The sequence below is a fragment of the Equus caballus genome, chromosome 25 (genome assembly GCF_041296265.1).
Source record: "Equus caballus isolate H_3958 breed thoroughbred chromosome 25, TB-T2T, whole genome shotgun sequence".
Classification (NCBI taxonomy): domain Eukaryota; kingdom Metazoa; phylum Chordata; class Mammalia; order Perissodactyla; family Equidae; genus Equus; species Equus caballus.
In genome coordinates this window covers 18,723,984-18,749,362 of record NC_091708.1, presented here as the reverse complement: position 1 = coordinate 18,749,362, position 25,379 = coordinate 18,723,984, and the positions used below count along the sequence as shown (strand labels likewise).

At 36.2% G+C, this 25,379-nt stretch overlaps 1 protein-coding gene and 2 pseudogenes across 1 annotated transcript; 1 reads left to right on the top strand and 2 right to left on the bottom strand.

Moving 5' to 3' along the window:
• The first annotated feature begins 304 nt into the window (after positions 1 to 304).
• LOC102148271 (olfactory receptor 13F1-like) lies at positions 305 to 12,557 on the top strand (annotated as a pseudogene).
• On the bottom strand, positions 11,990 to 12,603 carry OR13F11P (olfactory receptor family 13 subfamily F member 11, pseudogene; annotated as a pseudogene).
• On the bottom strand, positions 20,846 to 21,784 carry OR13D2H (olfactory receptor family 13 subfamily D member 2H). The gene is given in 1 exon segment (NM_001391146.1): positions 20,846 to 21,784. A coding segment is annotated over 1 exon segment (939 nt).
• Positions 21,785 to 25,379: the final 3,595 nt, after the last annotated feature.

Genomic DNA, 25,379 nt, shown 5'->3' with positions numbered 1-25,379 from the left:
TAACTTCCTATAAGTTTTTGGTTTGTTTTGTTTTATTAACTTGGCTACTTGAAGATCTAATATTTAAACTACTAAGATTTTTCAGGGAAAACTACAAAGCATCATACTCTAAATTCTCACTAGAGAAAATAATCCTGTTATCCTCTCCAACTATTCTAAAAGATCAATTAAGAGAACTGATATTATGCAAAGATTAATGAACTTGCTGACTCTCAACTGATAGATTTTTATGAACTCTAATCTTCAGTCAATATACAACAAGGAAAGATGCATTATTTTAGCTATGAGAAGAGTAATCGACAACATGTATCATCCTAGTATCCTAGTATGTATTAGGCACTTCATATAATTTTTATCATTTAATCTTCAAAATAACACAAATATTATTAAGAAATTTTTACCTAGAGGTAAATTAATTTGAGATTTCAAATGTTAAGCGCAATTTTCAATATCTTATATTTTGCAAATATCCTAACTATGATTTAAAACCTTATTTTTATGATTGCTAAGCCCCCATTTTTACCACTATAATACAATGTTTCCTTACTTATAAAATATTTTTAACAAGATGCACTTAACTTCATCAAGGATCCATATGATAAATATACACATAAAAATATATTTACCTCTTTTGAGGAAATGGAAGATATTGCCTTCCGCTTATGAAGACATTATCCATGATAATGAATTCAAATGGAAAATATGCCACAAATTCCTTTTGGGTGTAGTGTGGGGAATTAAGGTCTAGCATAGCGTTATTTGATTTATAATATAAATGAGAATATTTTTTCACTTTGGCCTGGCCTCCTGGGGCTCAGACTAACACTCAGTTATAATTACTTCTGCCTGATGTTACATATTTTTTGTCTATTCCTATTTTTACCACAAATATCTTTAATTACACGTTTCCTCAAACACTTACTGGAAACAGTTTGTGTGTCAATTATATATAAATCACCATGAGCTCTTTCTCCAGATAATTTTTACTTAACAGTTTATTGAACCAATTTCTTAAATACAGTAGCCATCAGCCTATTATTTATCTGGTCTGCTGTATTGCAAACAACTTTGCCTTCGTTGTTGGTCTTTTTCATGGACTCTTTTAGAATTGAAAAATAAATTAAAGAATATCCTTGTCTTGAAGATGATGCCTGGGTTTTTGTATTTTTTTCTTTATATATATATATATATATATATATACATTTTCAAAATCCCACCAGCAATAATGACTTCAACTCAAAAATATATTTGTCGACAGGATGTTTTCCTTTTGAAATAATTTTCATAAAAACAACTCTCTTTCTCTTACCTCCTGACTGGGTTTTAAAATCATCCACACCATTCCATTCTATTAAGTAAGAGAAAAATTCCTAGGAATTTGAATTTCATTTGCATTTTTCAGATGAGACCAGAAAATTCTTAATTTAAAAGATGGTTGCTCCTCCTTCTTAAAAAGAAACATGAGAAAGAACAGGCACGGAGAATTTGTCTGTATGTGAATCTTCTTAAGTGGGTGTCAAGGAAATAAAATTTATTAAAAATAATGATCAATGATGCAACTGTAGTTTCCCATGATTTATCCTAAAGTTGACAGTTACTCCAGAGAGACTCAGTGTTTTAGGGAAGTCAAGTTCGCACACATTTTTACAAACTTCTTCAGTCCCTAAGGTTGTGAGTCAGAGACCAGAGACGTAGGATTCTCTAGAGACCAAGTCCCTGACTTCTGCACCTTCCAAAGACCCAATTACCATGATTTAAGGAAAACCTTCCCCAGCCATACATGTCTCTGAGTACTCATTGAATATATCTTTTTTTCATGGCCTCAACCTAAGTTGCAGCTGGAATCAGAGAATGTCCAAAAGTTCTCAGAAATGTACAATTTTCCCCAAGAATTTGCTTTTCTTTTTATTCCACAAAAATTACTAGACTGATCCTAATAGAATCCTAAATAAGTCATTGCACCTTTTTAAACTTTTTTAATGTTTCATATATTTGCTAATTCTACACCATACATAAACAATTTTTCTTTGTACCAGTATAATTGTATTCTAGATAAATTTTTATTAGTATTTGCCACTTTATATCAATAATTTTCTATGATTTTTCATAGCTCTTTAATATTCTCTTTTAATATTTGAAGACTGTGTTATTAAGTGGAATTACTATACTGTAGTCTACAATTTGAATCTTACTGGATATTTTAATTTGTTTCTGAGTTTTTGAGATTTTGCTATAAAGACCATTGATATCTATGCATCAGGTTATCTAATCTGCTTTTCCTTCTACTGGAAATAACTTAAGGCAAATTACTAGAAATAGGACCACAGAAAGAAAGGATGTGAATGGAGAATTCTTGTACACATGAAAAATTATTTTTCCCAAACATAATACTTTACATTACTACTGAAGTATTTGCACAGACCATTGTTTGTATATTTTCTAAAACGTGAGAAGGTGTTTATTCTTTCATATTGGCATAAAACATGTCTTTCTTTTAGTTTTCATTTCTATGATTGCTAGGTAGATTGAACAGTCCCTCTATGTTTGTTTAGTCCTTTTCTTTTCTCTTTTGTTGTCCATCCACACGCTTGCTTACCTATCTCTTGGTATTTTTATAGTTTTAATCTGTATGAGCTCTTAATAGATGAACACTTTGTTCTTCAAATTGTCTGCAAATACTTTTCCAACTTGTGATTTGCATTCTCATTTCTGACATGCTTTTAAGATTTTCATTGAAGATTTTCATATGATTCCTGAAAAAATATGAATGAAATTCTTTTCTGACTTGATTTGGTTTTTTTATTCCATATGATAAATATGCAGTTATAGGTCTAAGACATGGAACATACTGATATTTTTTAAATATTAACTAATTTTCCCAAAATATTTTATTAAAAATATGTCACACTCTTCCCCCTCTTATTCATTCACCAAGTATTTATTGAGCACTTGTTATGGGCCAGGCTTTATGTTCAACATTGAGATGAACTTGGACATAGGTTCAAAAATTTTAAAAATAAATGTAAGAAGAATTATATTATAGGTCATAAAATTTCTACCTTTACCTGTCATTTGTATCGTCTTACACTTAACACTACATCATAAGCAGTTTTTCACATATCATCAGTAGTCTGGGAACATGTGGTTTTCATGGCTGTATAGTAGTCTATTATATGAGTATTTCAATATTTCTTCAATCTATTCTCAAATAATGGGCATTTACCTTGCTTTCATTTTTTCTTCTTATTATAAACAATGCTACAATAATATTTATAATGTTTTCTTTAAGGGGAATGTGTATGTTTTATTTATTCTTGGAATAATCTCAATCACTTTCTTAATGAATTATGAAATTTTCATAATGAATTATGAAAGTGGAGGTAAAGATAATTAAATGCATACTCTTACATAATCATACCAGTGAAATAGTAAAGTTCTAAATGAATGAATCTACAAGCTGGAAATTATCTTAAAATTAAACTAGTTCTAACCTTTATGAGATAACAGAAACACATCTACATTATGGTTGATGTTTATCTTGCTTCTGCCCCAAAACCCAGGGACAGAGCACTTCATGTAGCCACATAGGTTATTTTTGGACAATTCTCATTATTAGAAAGTTCTTAACATTTAACTGTATATATATCTGTCTTCGAATACAACTCTCATCTTTCCCTGTGGAACAACAAAAAATAAGTATGTACTCCTTTTATTGTGATAACATTTCAAGTTTCATTTACAGATTGCTGTCTGAGTCTTTCTTGTGCCAGGCTACAATTCTTTGCTCTTTCAGCCATTCCCCGTGTGTTTTGCAAAAATAATTAAGCACCCGTATTGCTGAAGAGAATACTTTAGGACTGTGAGGTTCTCTGCTGTAAATAAAGATCGTTCTTTTGCATTATGTTTCTGGTTACTGATTTTGCCTGAGTCTACAGGAGCAAAGCATTCTCTCTCATTTAGAAGGCAGAAGAGTGAGATGGTTGAGAACATTGGATTCTGGAATTAGACAGCCCAGCTTTGTCAAACATTATCCCTATGACCCTGGCAAAGTCACCACATCTTTCTAAATCTGATTCCCTGCCGGTATAATGAAGAATTTAGAAGTTTAAACCTGAAATTGTTAGTCTGAGAAATAATGAGGCAATGCATATGAAGAATCTAATATAGTTATGGGTGCATAGTAGGTACTCAATAAAAGTGCTTTCTACTCTAATTATATTGATGATTTCAAATATACATCTGTTATTATGAAAAGAGAAGTGCTTTGGAATTGGATACACCTGTATTAGGACCCCAGTTTCCCGACTTTCAGCTTGCTGACCTCGACTAAGCTATTTGAGGCTATAAAATGGGTATTGTCAGTACCTTGTAGGGAGGGCTGTTATGTGATAAAGAGTACTTATCATGGTTCTTGGTATTTAAAAGACAGTCTATAAAAGACATCATTATTATATTTGATTACAAATCAGTGAATCTGAGTCAGTTTGCCTACTTCTGATGCTACAAATAATCACTTCCAGTGGTTTTGGTAAATAAAACAGACATGTAATCATTCTGCTTCAATACGAAGCTATAAAAATCAATAGAAAGGGTCAAAATGAATCACTGCCACCAAAGAATGGAATGTATGTCTTGATGAGTTGGGGGAAATATGAACTGTTTGTAAGAGACAAAATTATATAACTTATTGAATTTGACTACACAAAGTCTTGACAACTCATTCCACCTAAGTTAGAGAAGACTCCTTTTTCTTGATAACTGTATTCAAGTCAATTTAACTCAACTGCATTTTGGCAGACCAAAAAGCTGTGGGAGACACAGAGATGAGAAATGCTCAGCCCTGACAACTCATGAGAAATCACATTCCTGCACTAGCTTCCTAACTGGTCTCTCTTGCCTCCTTCAATATATTCTCCATTCAGTAGCGTGGGGGATCTTCTTAAAATGTGATACAGCTCAAACCACTGCTCTGCTTAAAACCTAATCTATCATTCCAGCTGACTTTCTCTTCATATTTGCTCTTGCCTGTGTCTTACTTGTTAAAGATGTTTTTGAATATCATCCCTTGTCAGGGCCCAGTTTCACATTCATACTAACAATAAAATGACCACAACTTGATATCTTGTGAGGACTATCTTCTGGATAGTAAACTTTGTCTAAGAGGAGAGAAGATGCTGCAGTCTGACTACATGTTCTCTACTTTCACCTGCAGCACAGGTTCCTCAAAAAAAAAAAAGTGGAAAACATTAGCAAGAAGCAGAGCTCATGCATTCAAGGATCAGAGCTGTCATTCCCATGCTTATCTTTGTGTGTTTCATTTGCAGCCAGGACCAAGGAAGTGCATTTTACTTTTTCTGGTGGTTTGTGTAGAGTAGGGATGGGTGAAGAGCAGGGCATGATGGGAACAGAGGAGTTGGGAGGTCAGCGTGGCCCAATTCCCTTCTCACTGAAGATGCCAGTGTCCAATCACATACCAAAGGGACAGAAGCTGATAAGTTTTTACTTGTGATGAGTACCAGATAATGTGAAAAATGACATATTTATTTGAGAGTTTCAAATGTGAGTTCTCTAAAATTACATGGCAAATTTGAACAATCATGAAAATCTCCAACAAAGATAAAGGTGTTTGATCAACCCTGGTGTCCTTACTCACGTTTTTGTTATAGTCAGTACAAATATACTCTCCATGGATCATCTTATGAATATCTGATCATATAGCCACTGTTAGAAATATTGGGGATCCACATATTACATTTTCTGTAATAGATGCTCTCATATTTACATGCGGATGAACAAATAGTTCATCCAAAAGAAGCCTAATAGAACAGGTTGCTCTTTGGGTGTGGTCATGACTATTCCACAGCGATTCTGAATTGATGTGATGAACAGTCCTGTGACAAAAGTGTGCTGATTAGTATGTTTATTTTTTACCATTCTTTGTTTACTTGCCATTTATCATCTTATTGGCCCTGAATTGTGCACTGATGTTATATTTCAATATCATTGTAGATTATGTAAATTCAGAGTTTAGAAAAAAATCTTAATACTTGCTGATTCCTACTCTAGGCAGGAGGAGCCTACTCTGGGTTCTTTACAGTGTCCTGAACCGTGGTTGTCCTGCATTTATATGGAGAAAAAAGACGGCTCCCCTACAAAAGTTAGATCATTGCATTTCTAAACAAGTGTAATGATTTTTTAAAATCACAGCATTAATTCTACAGGCCCTCAATTAATGTCCCAGGATGAAAATGGACTATCTCCATGATTTCATGTGTTCTGGAGGTCACAGACTTAAATATCTTCAGGTCTATGCAGTGAATGTACTTGAGTAAAACAAGCTGGGTCTAAAGCAATATAGAAGGGTGAGGACTGTTGTAAATCTCTTCAATTCTTGTGACTAAACAAAATGGCTGTACTGTCATACTGCCTTTCACATCTGGTTATCGCCTTGACTCTCTACTCGGTGTTGTCATTAGCAAATGTCTTCTTCAGCCTGTCTGATTGCATTTTATGAATGATGGGTGAGGGCAGTGAATAAAGGAGTGCTTTCCTTCCACAGAATAAAATCTTTCCACTTTTAGAATTTGGCACATGATGATCTCATATGCTATTTTCTTTCTTTTTAGTTTGAATCAAGGAAGAGAAATGAACCACCTAGGAACAGCTCCATTTTCCCTCCAGAAAACTTGCGGAGGGAAGAATGTTGTTGGTAAAAAGTTACAAGTTTACTTTAACAAGCTTGACTTTAGCCTGTAGCAAGCACATGAGATCCCATCCCTATGTAACCTATTCATGCCTGAGTATCAGAGAGAAGTAGGTCAGTCAACTTTTAATGATGTCCTCTGAGATGCAGTTCCCTGCTCAGGTCTAAATATCAGACTGTGTTTTATATTCTGTGTGAGGGGAGATTACCAGGCTATGAGATAGCTAGTAGAAAGAAATCGTGTCTTCCTAGGTCAACTGACCTCTTTGGAATCACTGCGTTTCACATGACTAGAGGTCATATAGAATTCAAAATTGTCCTTTGTCTATTAGCTAAGAGGTGGACAGGAAAGCCTTTTAGAAGTCAAAAAAAATTATGATATATGATGAGGTGATGGAAATTGTATCATTTTTCGAGTCTGTTTAGTTGTGCTCCAATCCCCACTGGGTCACATCCTAGCTAGGTGACCTAGCTCCATTTGTAGAACTTTCTTGGACCCCACATTCATTATTGTACAAAATTATGTGTATCTTCAGGTTTTTATGAGGATTAAATTTATTCGCAACATAAATTATGTTTATTGTGTTTCCTTCCCCGAGCTACAGAAGATATTAGTTACTAAAGTGGTCACATCATTTTTAATTAATGTACAACAGGGAAGAGGGCTCTTCCTTTTTTTTCCCTTTTCTCTGGAAACCATATGGGTCTTGTTCAGAGATAGTCATAAGAATTTCCTATCTGGGCTCAGTAAATTTTTGCTCTTTTATGTTTATTTATGATCCTACTGATCGTATGACAACTTTGGATTTACCACTGGTGCTTCTCCAGCCCGCCCTACAGGAGCCATTCCTGAACCAACTGGGTCATCTTCTCTCTTCTCCATATTAATATCTCTGATTTCGCCAATGTCCATATCTCCAATTTCCTTTCATGGAGTTAGGATTTTCCCTTTTAGGATTCTTGAAGCTCTCTCTTTTGTCATCTTGGTGACTTTACATACCCATGCCTATCTTTCTAACTCTTGGATGCCTAAATTTGCCTCTGCTTTTAGTGGTTCCATTTCTTTCTCCCCTAACAAGTGGGGCGCAATTAGTAACGGTGGGTCTGCTTTTCTCATATACTGCAGACATTACCTTTAGTATTTATTTCAAAAATCACACCATCTATGGCATCAAAGTGAATGGCCATCATTAGTGTTTAAATTTCCATCTTCACATACTGGCTAGATGCCATCAGCTTGGCTGTCCACCATCACCACAAGCAAACCTGCTTATATTTGAATTCTCTGTATTCCTCCTCCTCCTTCATTTTTTCCAACTAGGACTCTTTCTCTAGAGTAAGAGAAGCGCTGTAAAGTGTGGATGAATGAACTTTTACACTTAATCCTCACAACAGATGGGACCCTGAGGTTCATGGAAGTTATATTACTTGCATAGTCTTTAGATTAGTAGAGTAGGTGTGGAGGTGTGATTCCAATCTAAATAGTTTGACTTTACATCCAGTTTCCTAACCAGTAATGTTTTCTGCTTCCCTTGGTAAGCTAAAAATTCCTGCACCCTAAAAATTCATCTTCCCTAAAGTGCATCACATTGAAAATCCATGACCCTAGGTTTATTCAGCAATTTTCTGGTTGGTTAAAACACTTGGTTCCTGGTGATTACTGTCTGTTACTTGTAAGTATCTAGATATCTATGATTTTTTCAGGAGGGCGATGCAATCCTGGGCTCAAGACCAGATCAATGTGTTATCCACTCTTATTCATGGTCTTTTCCACAATCAGTGAGGACTTGATCATCATAGTCCCATATATTCACCTATATAACCAGTTAACAGCTCTGGAGAAATTCTGAAGTTAAATCCAGTTAGGATATCTGGAGCTTATTACCCTCTAATATTTTTGGATTAATTTTCCTGTTTTAGATGCAAATGGACTTCAGGATATTTCCCTCCTGACTAGTTGGCAGTAAAGGAAATAATGTCTTTATAGAAAAGACTATGGTTTGAAAACTAGCTTTCCCACTTAGAACCTGTATGATCTTCACTTCTATGAGTCTTAGGCTCTTCATCTATAAATTAAGAGCAAGGTGATGGAGCTTTTAAGATTATTGTGAAGATTTAGTAAGAAATAATTAGGTGTACAGTACACTGCCTTACAGAATGCCTCTGCATTCAAATTTTCTAAATAATTCCTTATCCTCATCTTCCTTTGCTTTTTGCTTCCTTCCTTCCATCTTCCTTATGAAGCCAAGTTCCCCATAGAATTGAAGTATGAACATTTCCCTAAAAAACTGGTTTTTTTTCCCTGTATCCAGTACATTTTAATTTGCAGTATTTTATTAGACTTCATTTCTCAGCAGTGTTCCTAGTGAAATATTTTACAACGGCTATGGTACCGCTATCACCCAATCAGAGTAGATGCTAACTACAAACAATCAGTACAGCTATACCAATGACTACATGCTCAGAACTCGTTTTAATTTTTAGTTGTAATTTTTTCTCTGACCTATATGTGAGGCTGAAATCTAACTGGCATGCATTAGTATGGCTGCATTGATTGTTTATGGCAGGCTTTCATTCTGATTTATTGGAGCACTTGCCATAGAAGTTGCTAAATGTTTTGAGTATCATGGCTAGTTATCACTCATTTAGAATTGTGCTTTAATTATGTCAGGTTATAGAGCTTTTTAATTAATTAATTGCTGTTAATTTAATTGAGATGATACAAACTGTTTAATGTAATTTCCTTGCAACTTGCTAACTCTTGCTTTCAGACTAACAAAATGTCAATTTTTACACATGTTGCATATGTGCTTTAGAAGAATGTGTGTTCCATAAGAGTTGGGTTGTTAAATTTGCTAGTTGTTTTATTCAAATCAAAGTCTTCTCACATCCTGGTTGTGACTTCAGATATTTCTACGTTTCTGCCACAGCTTTTCCACTTGTAAAGTTGGGGAAAGTATTAGCTCCTTGAAGAGTTATCATGAGGACCCAATAATATGATCTTGATAAATTATTTTGGGAACTATATTTACCCTCTTCAATATATTTTTTCATTCATTTATTTGCTTACTTATGCATTAATTCAACAAATTCATGGAAATAGCATACTGTGTGCCAAGCAGGGATCTTAGGTGAGTGCTAGGTATACATTGGTGAAAGAAAAGAGTTATACATGTGTGTCTTTTTCTCAGGGCCCTAAGTTTATCCCTTATCACATGTATTTCAGAATTTGATAAACTACTGAATGTTTTCCTTTCATAGGATCATATGATGATTATTATGTAATTTTAGAGTACACTAAAGAGATTTTCATGATCTATATTTTAGGCAGAAGAAAGCAACTGCAGAAGAAACAAAAAGGTCTTTCCCAGGACCTTCTGTTATTTAGTTATGCATGGAAATGATAATCTGACCAAAAGCATTGCTACACTCTATCTGATTCACTACAGTTCTCAAGCATAAAATTACATATTTCATTGAGTTTTAAGATACCTCAAGACTGAATAAAAATTTCACAGGTCTATTCATTTACCAAAAGTAAAAGGTGAGTGACAGATTCAAACCTCTGAGGAGGTGGCACTGATAGGCTAATGGTTCTGGGTTACAGAAAGGAAGACATAAAAACTGACACCAATACTGGAAGCAGCTAAGGAGCTGCCCTTGTCATGGGGAAGAATCATAGGTGGAGTGCTGCTGACAGGAACAAGAAGCAAATAGGGAGGCTCAAGGTCCCTCTCTTCCTCCAATCTTCCTTTCTCCCTCTAGCAACTCTTTTGGAGAATTTAACAGAGGCCTGCTAGCAGAGGAGAAATGCGATTTTCAATGTCCCACAACTGACACACAAAGCAGAGCATAGAAAAGCGGATTTGCAGCTGAGAGACAGTATTTTCATAGCATCAAAATTACTCCATAAAAATATGGATGAAAATCTTGTGCCTTCTCAAAACATTGTGATCTACTAAAATGCACCCAACACTACTTATAAAACATCAGCCAGGGGCTGGCCCCGTGGCCGAGTGGTTAAGTTCGCAGCTCCGCTGCAGGCGGCCCAGTGTTTCGTTGGTTCGAATCCTGGGCGCAGACATGACACTGCTCATCAAACCACGCTGAGGCGGCGTCCCACATGCCACAACTAGAAGGACCCACAACGAAGAATATACAACTATGTACCTGGGGGCTTTGGGGAGAAAAAGGAAAAAAATAAAATAAAAAAAAATCAGCCAATGTTTATTGGACATTTAGGATGTCCTAGGCACTATTTAGCGCTATGCATGAATTAACTTATTTAATCTTAAGAAGAAACTATAATCACCTGTTAACAAGAAAGGAAGATATTACAGGATTACTTTACAATTGGAAAGAAGCTATAGTCTTCTTTAGATTTGTGTTCAATATTTCAACACTCATAGACTCCTCAAAGGGCTGGACAAAAGGAATGCTTTCCTCTATTGACATATCCAAGTCAATTTCTTCAATGGAAATGGGGCTTCTATCCCTCACGTTGACACTGCTCCACATGGCTGCACTCTTCAGACAACAAAGATTATCTCAATTTGGTGCCATCTTTGTCTTAGCCTCCAGTGCCCAAACCCTGTAGCTCCTCAGTTCATTCAACAACTTGACTCCTTCTCTTTTGCCACTTCTTATCTTCTTATTGCAATTTTTCTCACTTACTGGTTCTGTCTAGCTCTTCTACCACAAGCAGTATGGTCCAATGAAGAGAAGAAAAGAAGTCTTCTTTAAAACCTGGTCTTGAAGTCCCAGAGGAACTCTCTATCATGTCACAAACATGTCACGTGTCACCTCTATTTTATTAGGTTAAAACTTAGGGGGCATTACTAGGGGATGTTTTCAGTTACCTTTGTTTCATTATGTACCAAATCCAGAAAAGTTATGACAGCTGGTAATAAAACCGATTCCTCTACATTATAATACACATCACATAAAAAAGAAAAGATTAGTTTATTAGGGGAGTTCTTGTTACAAAATGCCAATATAGTTTACTTAGAAAATATTACTTTGAATCAAATTTCTTTTTGAACAATCTTTTTTACTTAAGATATGATAAATTACATTTCTCATTTTATACATGCTGTAGTTCACTTATTTATTCAAAGAATATTTATTGAGCATCTACTGTATGTCACATTCTATTCCAGGTCTTTGGGAAGTTGTAGTGTAAGAAACGTAAAGTTCCTACTCTCAGAGAGCTTATATGTGTGCTAGACACAAGAGTAAAATAATGAAAAAATTAAAAATGAGTATACAATATGTCATGTGCTCCTGTCCATGATGGCATATGACAGATATGTGGCCATCTGCATCCCCCTGAGATACCCCATCATCATCAACAAGAGGTTTTGTGTGCAGATTGCAGCTGTCTCCTGGGTGACAGGCTGCCTCATTGCCCTGGTGGAAACTACGTCTATGCTGCCACCTTCAGTCTCTGTGAAAACAGCATCATCAATCAATTCACTTGTGAAATTCTGGCTGTCTTGAAATTGGTTTGTGTAGACACATCCAAGGTGCAGTTAAATACACTGGTGATCAGTGTACTTCTTTTTCCCATGCCAATATTCCTCATTTGTATCTCTTATGCATTTATGCTCTCCAACAACCTAAGAATCAGCTCAGTGGATGGTTGAAGCAAAGCCTTTTTAACTTGTGAAGCCCACTGACTGTGGCGATTTTGTTCTGTGGGACAGCTCTCTCCATGTACCTGAAGCCCTTGGCTGTAGATTCACAGGAAATTGATAAATTTATGGCTTTGGTGTACAGTGCATTAACCCCCATGTTGAATGCTATCATTTATAGTCTATTCAACAAAGAAGTGAAAGTGGCTGTGAAAAAGTAGCTGATTAGGAATGCTCATTGTGCTCTCTTAATCCCTAGTAGTAAATAACATCAACAAATATTTACCTAAGGGATGTTTAGTGCTGATTATACACCAGAACATTGGGATAATGGGGGAAGACACTAATTTTACATGAGATGTGTGATCCTAAGTCTCTTCCTTGACTGACCACTGAAACTCCAAGGTAATATAGATATGTCTTACACAAGCATATCTGAATCCTTATGCAAAAAGGTCTCATCATGAAAATTTTAATTTTCAGCTATAGAGTGTCAATATAATGTTCAACATTAGGTTAGTGTATTTTTAAGTGTTTAAAATTGTATCCATGCACTACAGAAATGTAAGAACTCTAGTAGAATTTTAGCTAGTTTATGATTAACCTTTGTTTTGGGCTGAATTGTGTCGCTAGACGTATTGGGTCAGAATGTGTCTATATTTGGTGATATGATCTTTAAAGAGGCGATTAAGTAAATTGAAGCTGTTAGTTTGCACCCTCATACATTCTAATTTGTGCCATTATAAGAAGAGGAAATTTGGACACACGCAGATACACCAGGGATGAGCACACACAGAGGAAAGTACATAGCAAGAAGGTGGCTATTTGCAAATCAAGGAGAGGCACTACAAGGAATCCAACCTGCTGACACCTTCACCTTAGACTCCTAGCCCCTGGAAATGTGAGGAAATAAATTTCTGTTTTTTAAACTATCCAGTCGGTGGAATTTTCTTTTGGTAGCCTTAGCAAGCTAATACAACCTCTTTTTCAGCATAGCTCAATTTAGTGGAAATAGTCACATATTCTGTAAATGTGTGGCTGTGTTTTCCATGTGTGGACATATCTGACCATGCAGACAGATGTGTGTGATGTGAATGTCTATGTTCAAATGTAAAGGGTCTGCACAAAAATATCGTGAATAGAAATGATGTGGAGGAGTGTCAGTCAGGAAAAAATATCCGAGGGTTCTGTGGCATGTTGTTGGTCTTAGGATGCTAACATTATTTTATCAATTCAAAGAAGCTACATGGTGTTTCAGTAAAATAATTAGCACACTTTTTAATTGGGCTTTTCCCTGATATCTGGTTCCTTAAATCCAAGGGTATAAATAAACCCATCAGCCTTTAGAAAGAAAAGACATAATATCTACATCTACATAATTTATAATACCCCAAACCCACTAAATTGTTATAAAATATTGAAATATATGAATATATCATACTATTTAAACCACAGTATACAAGGAATTAAAAAAATGCACTCTCAGCAGCTTTCGTAGTGTTTGTATATCCTCTATAGACCAGATGACTTACTGAGAGGTCAACGTTTAAAACTTATTTGATCGTTATCATGGAGTTGTCACCAGAGTCAATGGAATTGTTGTGATGGCTTGGACCCAGGTTGAGGGTTGCCCTTTGGTGTAGAAGAAAGAGACAGAAGGTGCTTTTGGATTAGCTTTAGGGCACTTGAGAAAATCATACCAAAGATTTATCTAGTCTGTCCAAAGGGTGACAAACTCATCAAGACAGTAGTTAGATTGGGGTCAATGGATTGACCAATCATTATCCAATGATAATCCTTGAAAGCAATGATCTGTGACTATCGGAAGAGTAATAAAATGGTGAGAAAATGGAGATAATGGAGAGAAGAAGAGAGTATACATAAGTAACAGCTAACACTGTGATAAGACAAAGCAATTATGAATTCCAACAAGTCGTATTCACTTACTCTACACTCCCTCAAAGATCTCACCTTCACTGCCTGCATAAGGGCAGAGTGAAACTGATCTATGGATGAGGAGATAGAAAGTATTCAAGACTCACAGGCCTCCATTTCTAAGTGGGGTCTTCCTAAGTTTGTATTCCTTTTAAAATTTTCTGTTGTCTGGCTTTGGGTTTATTATCTCCAAGTGGGTAGTTTTCTGCAAGTGACTTCAACAAATATTTCAAAGCTTCACTTGTGAAGACCTAGTAGGGCTTTTGATAGGGTCATAGGCGTTAGTGTTGTGGTTTGCTCTGCCTGATGTGAGTCACCTTCAGTAGCACAGACACTAGATCACCACGGATCTCTTATTCTTTTATGGCCTATGTCTAGTTGTTTTACATTTCATAATTTGTTATTTTAATGAATTTAATAACAAGATGGGGTTATCGTTACTTACTACTTGTTTTTGGGGTTTTTTTTTTTTGAGGAAGATTAGCCCTGAGCTAACTGCTGCCAGTCTTCCTCTTCTTTGCTGAGGAAGCCTGGCCCTGAGCTAACATCTGTGTCCATCTTCCTCTATTTTATATGTGGGACGCCTACCACAGCATGGCGTGCCAAGTGGTGCCATGTCCGCACCCGGGAGCTGAACCAGCGAACCCTGGGCCGCTGAGAAGTGGAATGTGTGAACTTAACCGCTGTGCCACCAGGCCGGCCCCCTTATCACTTGTTAAATACAATGAAAAGGAGATACTGGAATTCAAGGTTAATGGTATATTCCATATAAGAAGTAATCAATGCCTTTAAAAGTCAAACACAGAGTGCCTCAGTATTGAAGATCAATGGGAACACATCATGACAAATAAAAAGGTTTGTGAACAATGGGCATAGCAATGATCAGATGGTAATGGATATTAATTCAAAATATCCTGTGCATTATCCTTTCCGTGGAATCCTCATCAGCACAATAAAATAAAATGAACAACAGGATCATTCTCAATGAAAATCACAAAGCGTAATGTTCTACACACACCTTTTGAAAAACAAAAATTTGTGGATATTTGAAGAAATCAATTGTGAAAAAATCAACAATATCAATACTGGTCAATTTAGTTATTGCCATAGCAGGACTGGTGATGCTGTATCATGCAAAATCATGGGCTTTACAACTAAAGAACTCAGGATTGAATTCATACTCTTCCTGTTCTTAGCTGTTTGACCTTGAAAACTGAACTTGATCTCTCTGGAATTTGTTTACTTCTTTAGGAAGATGAATACAGAAATGTCTACATCATGAGGTTGTTGTGACAATCATATGAGAAAGTAAATTGAAAACCAGCAACCAATTGCTACTAATTTTTGTTATCAAAAGCAAGGGAAGGGAGAGATCCTTTCAGGACTATTGATCAGCATTCATTTGAAAGATGAAGGTAAAATGGTTTGAGGAGGCCAGAATGTCAAGAATCTTGTAATACTGGACTTTATTCTGTAGAAAATGGAAAGTTAGTGAAGATTTTCTTGCACTCCTGTGATGTGAAGAGGTTAAGCTTTTAGGTTAGAAAGGCTGGTCTTGTGACAGTATGGAGGATTGATTGAGAAGGGGAGACATGACTTAGAGGTCCATTGCAACAGTGCCCACAGGGGCAATGAAGATTTCAGAAGAAAGCAATGGGATCAAGAAGGTAGGATGAATAGCGGAATTAAAGGGTTGTAGGATTGGATTTGAGGATCTCTCAAACATAGACAGACAGTCATCAAAGATGATTCCATCGGCATAAGCAAAGAACTCTGATGCAGCCATTGATTAAAAGAGAGAAGAAGCTTAAGGGTGAAGACTTCACAAAGATAAGGATGTAAGTTGGCTCTCTGGTGACTATGCATTGATGGTCAGACATCCAGGTGAACACAGACTAGTGAAGTCAAGGAGAGAATTCAGGACTAAAGCTATACATTGGGAAGTCCTTTGCACAGAGATGGAATTTGAGCCCTAGATGTGGTTGATGTTGTCTAAGGAGAAGTTTAGGACAAATGTCTATAAAATGGTTTGCAAGTCTTCCTATAATTGGTGTGAGCTGTCGTACAGGAGAAAGAAGAGTACACTTGGGAATTGCATTAATGAATTCTAATTTGTTTTTCCTTTATAAACTAAGTAATCTTAGGCACTTAAACATATAGTCTAATGTACTGTTCTATGAAATAGCAATAATTTATTTAATGTGTTTATAACAATTATTTTACTATATTTATAATAATTATTTTAAAATTCTTGCTTGCTACTTCCAAAAGATCACCTGTCAATCAGCTAGGGTGATGGGCTTAACACTTGAATGCAGTCAGTTTTTGAGGCTAGACTCTAGCTTCAGCTAGTTTGAATTTTCCTGTTATTTCAAATATATTGAGCAACACCTGTTAGTGTATTATACGCCTAAACCTGTCACCCTGGTGGTACTTAGGGATATAAGCATAAGGTTCCCCAAGGTGTCTCTCTCACTGTCTCTCTTTCTCTCTCTTCCAGCTTTGCTACATAGCCACTCACAATAAAATATACTAAAGAAATTCCTTTGGGGGAAACAGCTAAGTGTGGAAGATTTCAATTTCTGCCTCTGATCAGAGTATGGTCAGAGTACTGAACATATGTTATGGCGTAACAGGAATAAATTTTCCTTTCTACCTGAAACAATAAAAACAAAGCAGAATAAATGCTTGAAAACCTAATTTTATGATATTGGACATCAGGCAACTTAGGACAATGATCCCTGAGAGATGACAAACAAATGAAGTGAGCCCTATAATTTTCCCAGCTTACGTCCTTGAGTGAGTTTCCAGGTAAGAAGATAGGGAGAGGAAACCATGTGGAGTCTCCCTGAGTTCAGAGGATGGAGTTGAGAGGCCAGGGAGGGCACGATAGCTAGTTTTCAAGAAAAAAATACCAGAGAAGCAGAAGCTACAGAGAAAAAGAGCTCTGGAGATCTAAGGGGATGACCCTTGAGTCTTCAACTGAATGCTTATCAGTACAGGTGTGTGAGGAAACTAACTGGGCCTGGGAAAGAATCACTAAGAGGACTAGAGAGAATGATTTTCAGAGGTCACACAGGCTGAGAATAAAATTATCACATCTTACACTTTAAAAATTCACATTCTACAAGCTAAATAAATGCAATTTTTATTTGTTAATCAAGCATCAATAAAGCTGAAAAAAGAAAGCAGATTTTAAAATAACAGACAGAAATGACACTGATAGAACTACTAAACAAGGCATCAAAAATTATTCTAACTGTATTCCATATAATCAAGAAGGTAGAAAAAAACTCAAGTTATATAGTTTGTCATTTGAAATATAGACGATTACTTTTAGAGATATAAAATACATTTTAAAAAGACAAAATCTAAGACCTAGAAATGGAGAATACATCTAAGTGAATATACACAATATACTCTGGAGGGAATTAAAATAATTGGACACTGCAGAAGAACAGATTGTTGAACTTGGAAACAGAGCAATAGTGACTCTTCAAAATGAAACAGAGAGAGAGAGAAAAAAAGTAACAGACCATTAATTGCTGTGAGACAACTTTGAGTGGTCTGATATACATGTAATTGGAGTGCAAAAAGGAGAAAGCTTTGGCAGAATCATATTTAAAGAAATAAATAATGGATGGAAATTTTCTAAGTTTGGTGAAAACAACGAAACATACAGACAAAAGAAGCTCAATAACCAAAAGAATAACAAACTGGAAGAAAACCACACCAAGACATATCACAATCGTGTTGCTTAAAATCACGACAAAGAGATATCACTGAAAGAGATCATTGCTCCTCTGTAGGCAAGACAGGACTTCCTGTTTTACACTGCAAGCCAGAGACAATGGAGCAGCATCACTAAAGCACTGAAAGAAAAAGCTGTCAATCTGGAATTCTATACTCAATGTACACACCTTTCAAAATCAAGATTTTTTTCTTCATCATTTCTGGAATAACTCTGGTTCCTTTTTAGTGGAAAACTGCATTTTAAAATCAAGATAGGGTACTAGATATATAATTATTGTCAGCATATAACTGCTCCCAGGCCCTCTCACTGGCATACGTGTGTATATATAGACGTGCATATATACATACACATTTATGAACATTTACATCCATATTAATTTCTATACATATACCTACATCTCACCACTATCTCGCTATTTGTCTTTATTTATATATATGTACATCACTCTATATGTCTCTATATACTGAAAACCATGAGTTCACAGTATTTCCAATTCTAATCCAACACTACAGGTTCTATTCTAGTTTTCCCCCTTTCCATATTTGTAACACCTTCTCTGACACTGAGAAACCTGGCTCTCTTTATGTCTAAGAGGTTTATTAGTCACTTGTTTTACCCCTTTTATTTACTGATCTCCCATTTTCTTTGCTTCACATTACCCTCTATCACTCCACTGTCCTCACACTAACATCCTTTTTAAGTTACTTGAGATCTGACACTTCAATCAAGGCTGTTCCAGTTCAGGGATGCATGCTTCAGCCTGATCTGGTGCTGACACACTTGACCATTTTCCCCTCCTCAGGTGTTCCCTTCTCACTCCATTTAGGTCTTTCTTCAGGGACTCACTCTACATCCCTCTCAGGCTTAGATATGTGTGCTCTGAATCATTCTCCTGTGGGTGTCTTCCTCACCTATTCAGGCTCTGACAACTCACACCGGGCCACCTGCCACACTGTTTCCTCTGGCAGTCCCACATTTTATTATCCTGCTTGTGTTCTAATATGTTCTGCCAGGTGCCTTCATTCGCAGGTGTGATCCTCAACCAGGTGCTGACATCCATACCTTCTCTTACGTATATATGCTCCTTTCATCCTGCTTGGGCTCTGACAACCTGAGCTGAGCCATTCCCTGTGTGGACGTCCTCTTCATTCTTCTTGGATTCCGACAAGGTGAACTGGGTCTCCCTTCCACATTAACATTTCGCTACTCCTGTCAGGCTCCAAAACATCATGGTGGTGAGAGTAAGCAAGGATGCCTTCCTGAACACTATTGGATTACTAAAACTTTTGCTGGATGGCCCTTGAGCATAGATGCTCTCCTCATCCAGTTCAGGCTATGACAATGTACCAGACCACTCAACCATATATCATACAAATATATATGATATGTTATTATGCAAAATTGCAACTACATATAATTACTCACTAGCAATTTCAAGGGGATTCTTTTAAAGGAAAATATCTAAAATGAGACTGTTGCTTCTGAAAGATTGAAACTTTCAGTGTTCTTTAAGAAGGACTTATACAATTGATATATTTTTCTCAGGAATTACTTATTAGAGAATAATATACAGTGATATGACTTTTGTCTTATCCAGCTCAAATGACCTCTTCAGTATATTTTATTCAATCTTTAATCTGCTATTATTTTTCCATACATTTAAAATTATCTGATATTTTAGAAAAGCTTTTGGATTTGTCATTCAGTATATGAAATAGTACATAAATTCAAGTTCTCTTATTGCCCTTTATTATATCACGTACTTGGACTAAATTCTACTAATCTTTTAAAGTTTTAAGTAATTTAATTCAACAGGTAATTACTGCTTACTGTTTTTAATTAACTTGACATTACGTTATGCAGAGAACAGTGAGTTCTGCCACTGGAAGCTTTCAAAGCTAATAAATGATTATAGTATAAAAGTTAAAATGCTATAATGGAGCTAAAGGTCAGGGCAGCACAGAAGAAGGAATAACTAACTCTGGGAAAATTTTCAATGATTTACGCAAGATATAGCACGTGAAGTGTGTAGTAAGGTTAGCAGGATGTCATCACAGAAGGAGAAATGTGATGATGCGGATGAAGTGGCTTATGCTATTGTTCTTATGTGTGAAATAACATGGTTTAGTGCAATAAGTGCACAGTAACTGGAACACAGCATGTGCAAAGGGGGTGAGGGAAATATGGAGAGGGAAAGAAAAACGGAAAATATATAACTGAAAAATAAGATTAGGCACAGATTGCGTCCCTGGGTTAAAAAAAAAAATCTATAGCAAACAAACAAACAGAAAAATATGAACAAAAATAGTTCTCTCAAAAAGGGGAGTGAAAGGGACTGGCCCAGTGGCTAATGGTGAAGTTCGCGTGCTCCACTTCAGCAGCCGGGGGTTCGCAGTTTCGAATCCCAAGCATGGACTTATGTCACTCATCAAGCCATGCTGTGGCAGCATTTCACACACAAAATAGAGGAGGATTGCCACCGATGTTAGCTCAGTGGCAATCTTCCTCACCGAAAAAAAAAAAAAAAAAAAGCAGGGAGGCAGGGACTGAAAAATATCTTTTTTACTGAAGTAGACAAATACACAGCATTTTCTTGCTTCCAAAAGTTTACTCTCACTTCTTAGACCAGCTGTCCCGACATTTTTATAACAGTCGTTTTCATAAAAAGATAAAGTTGGATTGTCATCTTGAAATTTCTTTCCAACTCTTAAATTCTCCGCTTGTACATATAGCTTTTATTTCTCTTGCTCTCTTTATATTAAAGGCCTTTGCCTCCACTAAATGACCTTTTTTAGTGCATGAACTGTCAAGTGAAGTTTCTCATCTTTTCTTCCAGAACCGGTGTCTAGTTATCAATTTTCTCATAGCTCCATGCACCTCCGTATTCCTCAGGCTATAGATGATAGGATTGAGCATGGGTATGACTGCTCCATAGAACAGGGCAATCAGTTTGTCAACAGCAGAGGCTTTGGATTTTGGCTTCATGTACATGAAGAGGATTGTCCCATAAAACATAATCACCACTGTCACATGGGCTGAGCAGGTGGAAAAGGCCTTTTTTCTTCCTTCCACTGAATTGATTCTTAGCACAGTAGAAAGGATGAAAATGTAGGAGATACAAATCAACAGTAATGGAGAAAACAAAAATATTACATTGTCCAACATTAGAGTAATCTCATTCAAGGAAATATCTGCACAGGCCAGCTTGACGAAGGCCAATATTTCACAAACAAAATGATTAAAGACATTTTTTCCACAAAAGGGCAACCGTATTGCAAGAAGAGTTTGGGCCAATGAGATGAGAAAGCCCAATCCCCAGGAAAGAACCACCATATGAATGCAAAGGACCTTGCTCATGATGATGGGGTATCTCAGAGGGTTGCAGATGGCCACATAACGGTCATATGCCATCACTGCTAGGAGCACACACTCTGTGGATCCCATTGTGTAGGTGACAGACATCTGAACAACACATCTAGTGAAGGAGATGGTTTTTTTCTTGGATAGGAAGTGTATCAGCATTGCAGGGAGAGAGGCAGAAGTGTAACAAATGTCTAGGAAGGAAAGATTACCAAGGAAGAAGTACATGGGTATGTGGAGGCGGGAATCCAGGAGAATTAGGATGATCAAGGTGCTGTTGCCCAGGAGGATGACCAGGTATATCACCAAACACATCACAAAAAGGAATTTTTCAGCTCTTGGGTACTCAGAAAGTCCCTGCAGAATGAACTCAATCTCTGTCCAGTTGGTCCTTTCCATTTACTTTTTTATACCTGGAGTAATTCAAAAGAGAAATTCAGGTGAGTTGAAGGAATCTGTACAATATTATCACATGAAGAAATAGATCTCTGGAGTAGGAGGGGAAACAAGTATGTCAGCGTTAGCTGGAGTGTTGGTCCCAGCTGCGAGGTTAGCTTTTCTAATTCCTCTTCTAGCTCATAAGGCAAGGGATTGAAGACAAGTAATAATTACATCGGTAGCTTATTGAAATACAGCTTCTGTATTCCATTTCCTGAGATTGTGATTCACAAGTTCTGAGGCAGGGAAGAACTATTCACATTTTTAACAAGCATCTGTTATTTCCAATTCAGCTGACCCACAGAGCCCACTTTGAATCTCACTATTTTGGAGAAAGAATGTTTAATCTATTTTTAAAAACCTATTTGTTTGATTTCATACCATGCCAATCCTTAACAATATCATTGGTTTAGGGTTTTATGATTTACATATATGTTTGCACTTATTACTCATTTCATAATCTCTATTATTCTCCTAGGAAAGTGAATTTCATGGAGGTAAAATATATTTAAAAACACAGTAGATGAGTGAACTAGTATTTAAATGTGTTTTTTCAGACTTTAAATCCTCCCTCCCCTTTTTAGACTACACTCTTTTTTTTTCTTTTTGAGGAAGATTAGCCCTGAGCTAACATCTGCTGCCAATCCTCCTCTTTTGCTGAAGACTGGCCCTGAGCTAACATCCGTGCCCATTTTCTTCTGCTTTATATGTGGGACGCCTGCCACAGCATGGCTTGCAAAGTGGTGCAATGTCCGCAGCCAAAGTGGAACATGTGAACTTAATTGCTGCTCCACCAGGCCAGGCCCTAAACTACACTCTTATTACTCACCCAAAATTAGGCATTTTGACTAAGGAATGGGATTCAGGCATATTTTTTTAATAATGTACTCCAGGTGATTCTAACATGCAATTAAGGAAGAGAACCATTTGTCTCGTGGAGTGCTTCCAAAGTTTAGTATACAGATGAATCACATGGGAATTATGAATCAGTGTGTCTGAAGTAGGTTAAAATATCTGCATTTATTACCATGTTCCCAGATGTAGTTTGTCTACAGAACACACCTGAGTAGTAAGGCCTTTTCCATTCTCTCTCTCCAATCCATCAGAGAGCACATTGTGCTTCAGTTGTGTGTAGGTTTGTGACTGAACAGTAGACAATGCAAAACTGAACTATCCAGTGAGACTTGGAGGAGAGACTTCTGTCTAAATGTATTGCAATTAGTTTTGTGTTCTTTAGATTTTTAGATATACAAGCAACCAAACTGCCTACAGAGGAGTTTGTCTTTTATTTCTGTCCATATGAAAGTCATTCCTCTTGTAATGTTGAATTTTCAATTAGGGTCAATATTTTCCAAAAAGGAAATTTGAGTTCAAGTCAGTTGAGTTGTATACCAAACAGCATGGAGGAAATGACTTTATTTTGAAAAATCTTAAAAAGTAAATGTTAGTAGATGATCTTCTTCTTTCTAGTAAATAAATCAAAGAATGTAATTTTGAAAACACCTCCTCATCCTGAAGATATTCTACCTAGCTTTAGGAATATTCCTAGAGGAAAAACGAATTGATCCAATGGAGGGGTTTCTACTTAGTGTTTTCAAACAATGGCTGTGCTTCTGGTGCAAGATTTACAGTTTCTCTCTGTGATAGTCAATTGCCAACAGCTTGTGCTGCTTTTTATGAAAACTCCACTTTACAACGGTGAGACAATTAATCAGTATAATACAGTGTTTATAGATCTATTGGTTATGGAAATGAAGATTCTTATCCATTTAAACTTCACCCTACTTTGTAGGCATACATTCCAAAGAGGGTAGGAAGGGTTGGGTAGGCCAGGATATGCTTCTATTTGATATTAAGATTTGAATTTGAATGACTGCAGGGCCACATATCACCCTATTCAATCATCAAGTAAAATTCTGATAGAGACTTTGGAGGAGCATCAGTTGTCTTGGGTGTGTACTGAAGTTTTTCCAAGGATGATGTGAATCAGGTCAAATTCTCTCTCTTTTCTTTTCAAGGAATAACCTAAAAGTTGATTTCTATTTGGAAATTATTTGCAGAAAATAATTATGCTGTGCATTTGGTACCCTAACAGCCCCAAGACAGTTGCCACAAAGAAAATTTCACTTGTAAACATTTATAAGAGAAACCACCATTCCACTCTAATGCCTTCAAGGTGGGGAAAAAACAGGAAAATGTACAGTATAGAGGAAATTATTTTCATTACTCTTGCACCGCTTTAACTTTTAAGATGCAGTCAACAAGCACAGTTAAATAGTATTGTGCCTGGAATTTTTTCTCCATTTAAGTCTACTTCCCTAAATTGGATTCCAAGAACTTGGGAAAAGGGATGAATATTTTTATAATTCTTGATAGTTTATAATAAATCATCATCCATGGGATCTGGATATTAGATAATTCCATTTTTACTACATCTTGGCATTATTAGATACTATTTTTTAAAACAGCTTTTCATTCCTGGTTAATGCTAAGGAAATTGTTAAATAATCTCAGTATACTCATTTGATAGGCCCTTATGCACCTGTTAATATGGCATTAATAAGAAATTTGTATTAATACAAAAGATGATGTGTGAATTATGTGAAAATGTTTAAGCAAAACAGAAACAAAACAACAGTCACAGCAGTTTTTGGAAGACAAAAACCAAAACTGGAAAACCTAGACAGAATAAAAAGAATGGAAAGAAATATCTAGAACATTAATGATTGTCTTAGAGACCTTTATTCTACTTTCTGAATTACCCAAATTCTAAAATAAATATGCATAAAGGAAAAAATATAATAAAAAAAGAGAAAACCCCTGAAGCATGTGTCCAATTATGTTAGGAAGATGAGCTCAGAGTAAAAAATGTTAAAGCAATTTAAATAGTAGCGTGATTGTCTTCGGTGTCTAGACTACACATTGAGGCTGAGTTGTACTGGTGTGCCTGTCCAGTTATCCATAAGAACCCAGTATTTCTGGTGGAACTAGAACACTCATAATCCCTCTTCTCAAAATCTTCCAGGTCATAACGTTCATTGTTTTTAGAAGGTATACCAAGGTAAAGAACTTGAGTTCTTGACTTCATCAAATGATCCCAAAAGAGATTGCAGACCATTGATGCCTAGAACGCAATTGTCACTAGAAGACAAAATTCCAATTTGTAAAGGCTCTTGACTGGCCTGGATCCTGGCTCTTCTCTTACTCATGTCTTCAAAGCCCTGATCTTTTGTAAGAAATAACCACTCTGTGGTTCAATGCTCTGGGACTCCAACTGGGCACTGTTGTCATGCTGTAAGAGACCTAAGGAGTTTGTGACTTTCTTATCCCAGCCAGAAGTGAATTTATAGGAAGTTTAACTTCTGATAAGTTTTAGTTTTGTTTTGTTGTATTAACTTAGCTACTTGAAGATCTAATATTTAAACTACTAAGATTTTTCAATGAAAATGAATCATACTCTAAATTCTCACTAGAGAAAATAATCCTGTTATCCTCTCCAGCTATTCTAAAGATCAATTAAGAGAATTGATATTACGCAAAGATTAATGAACTTGCT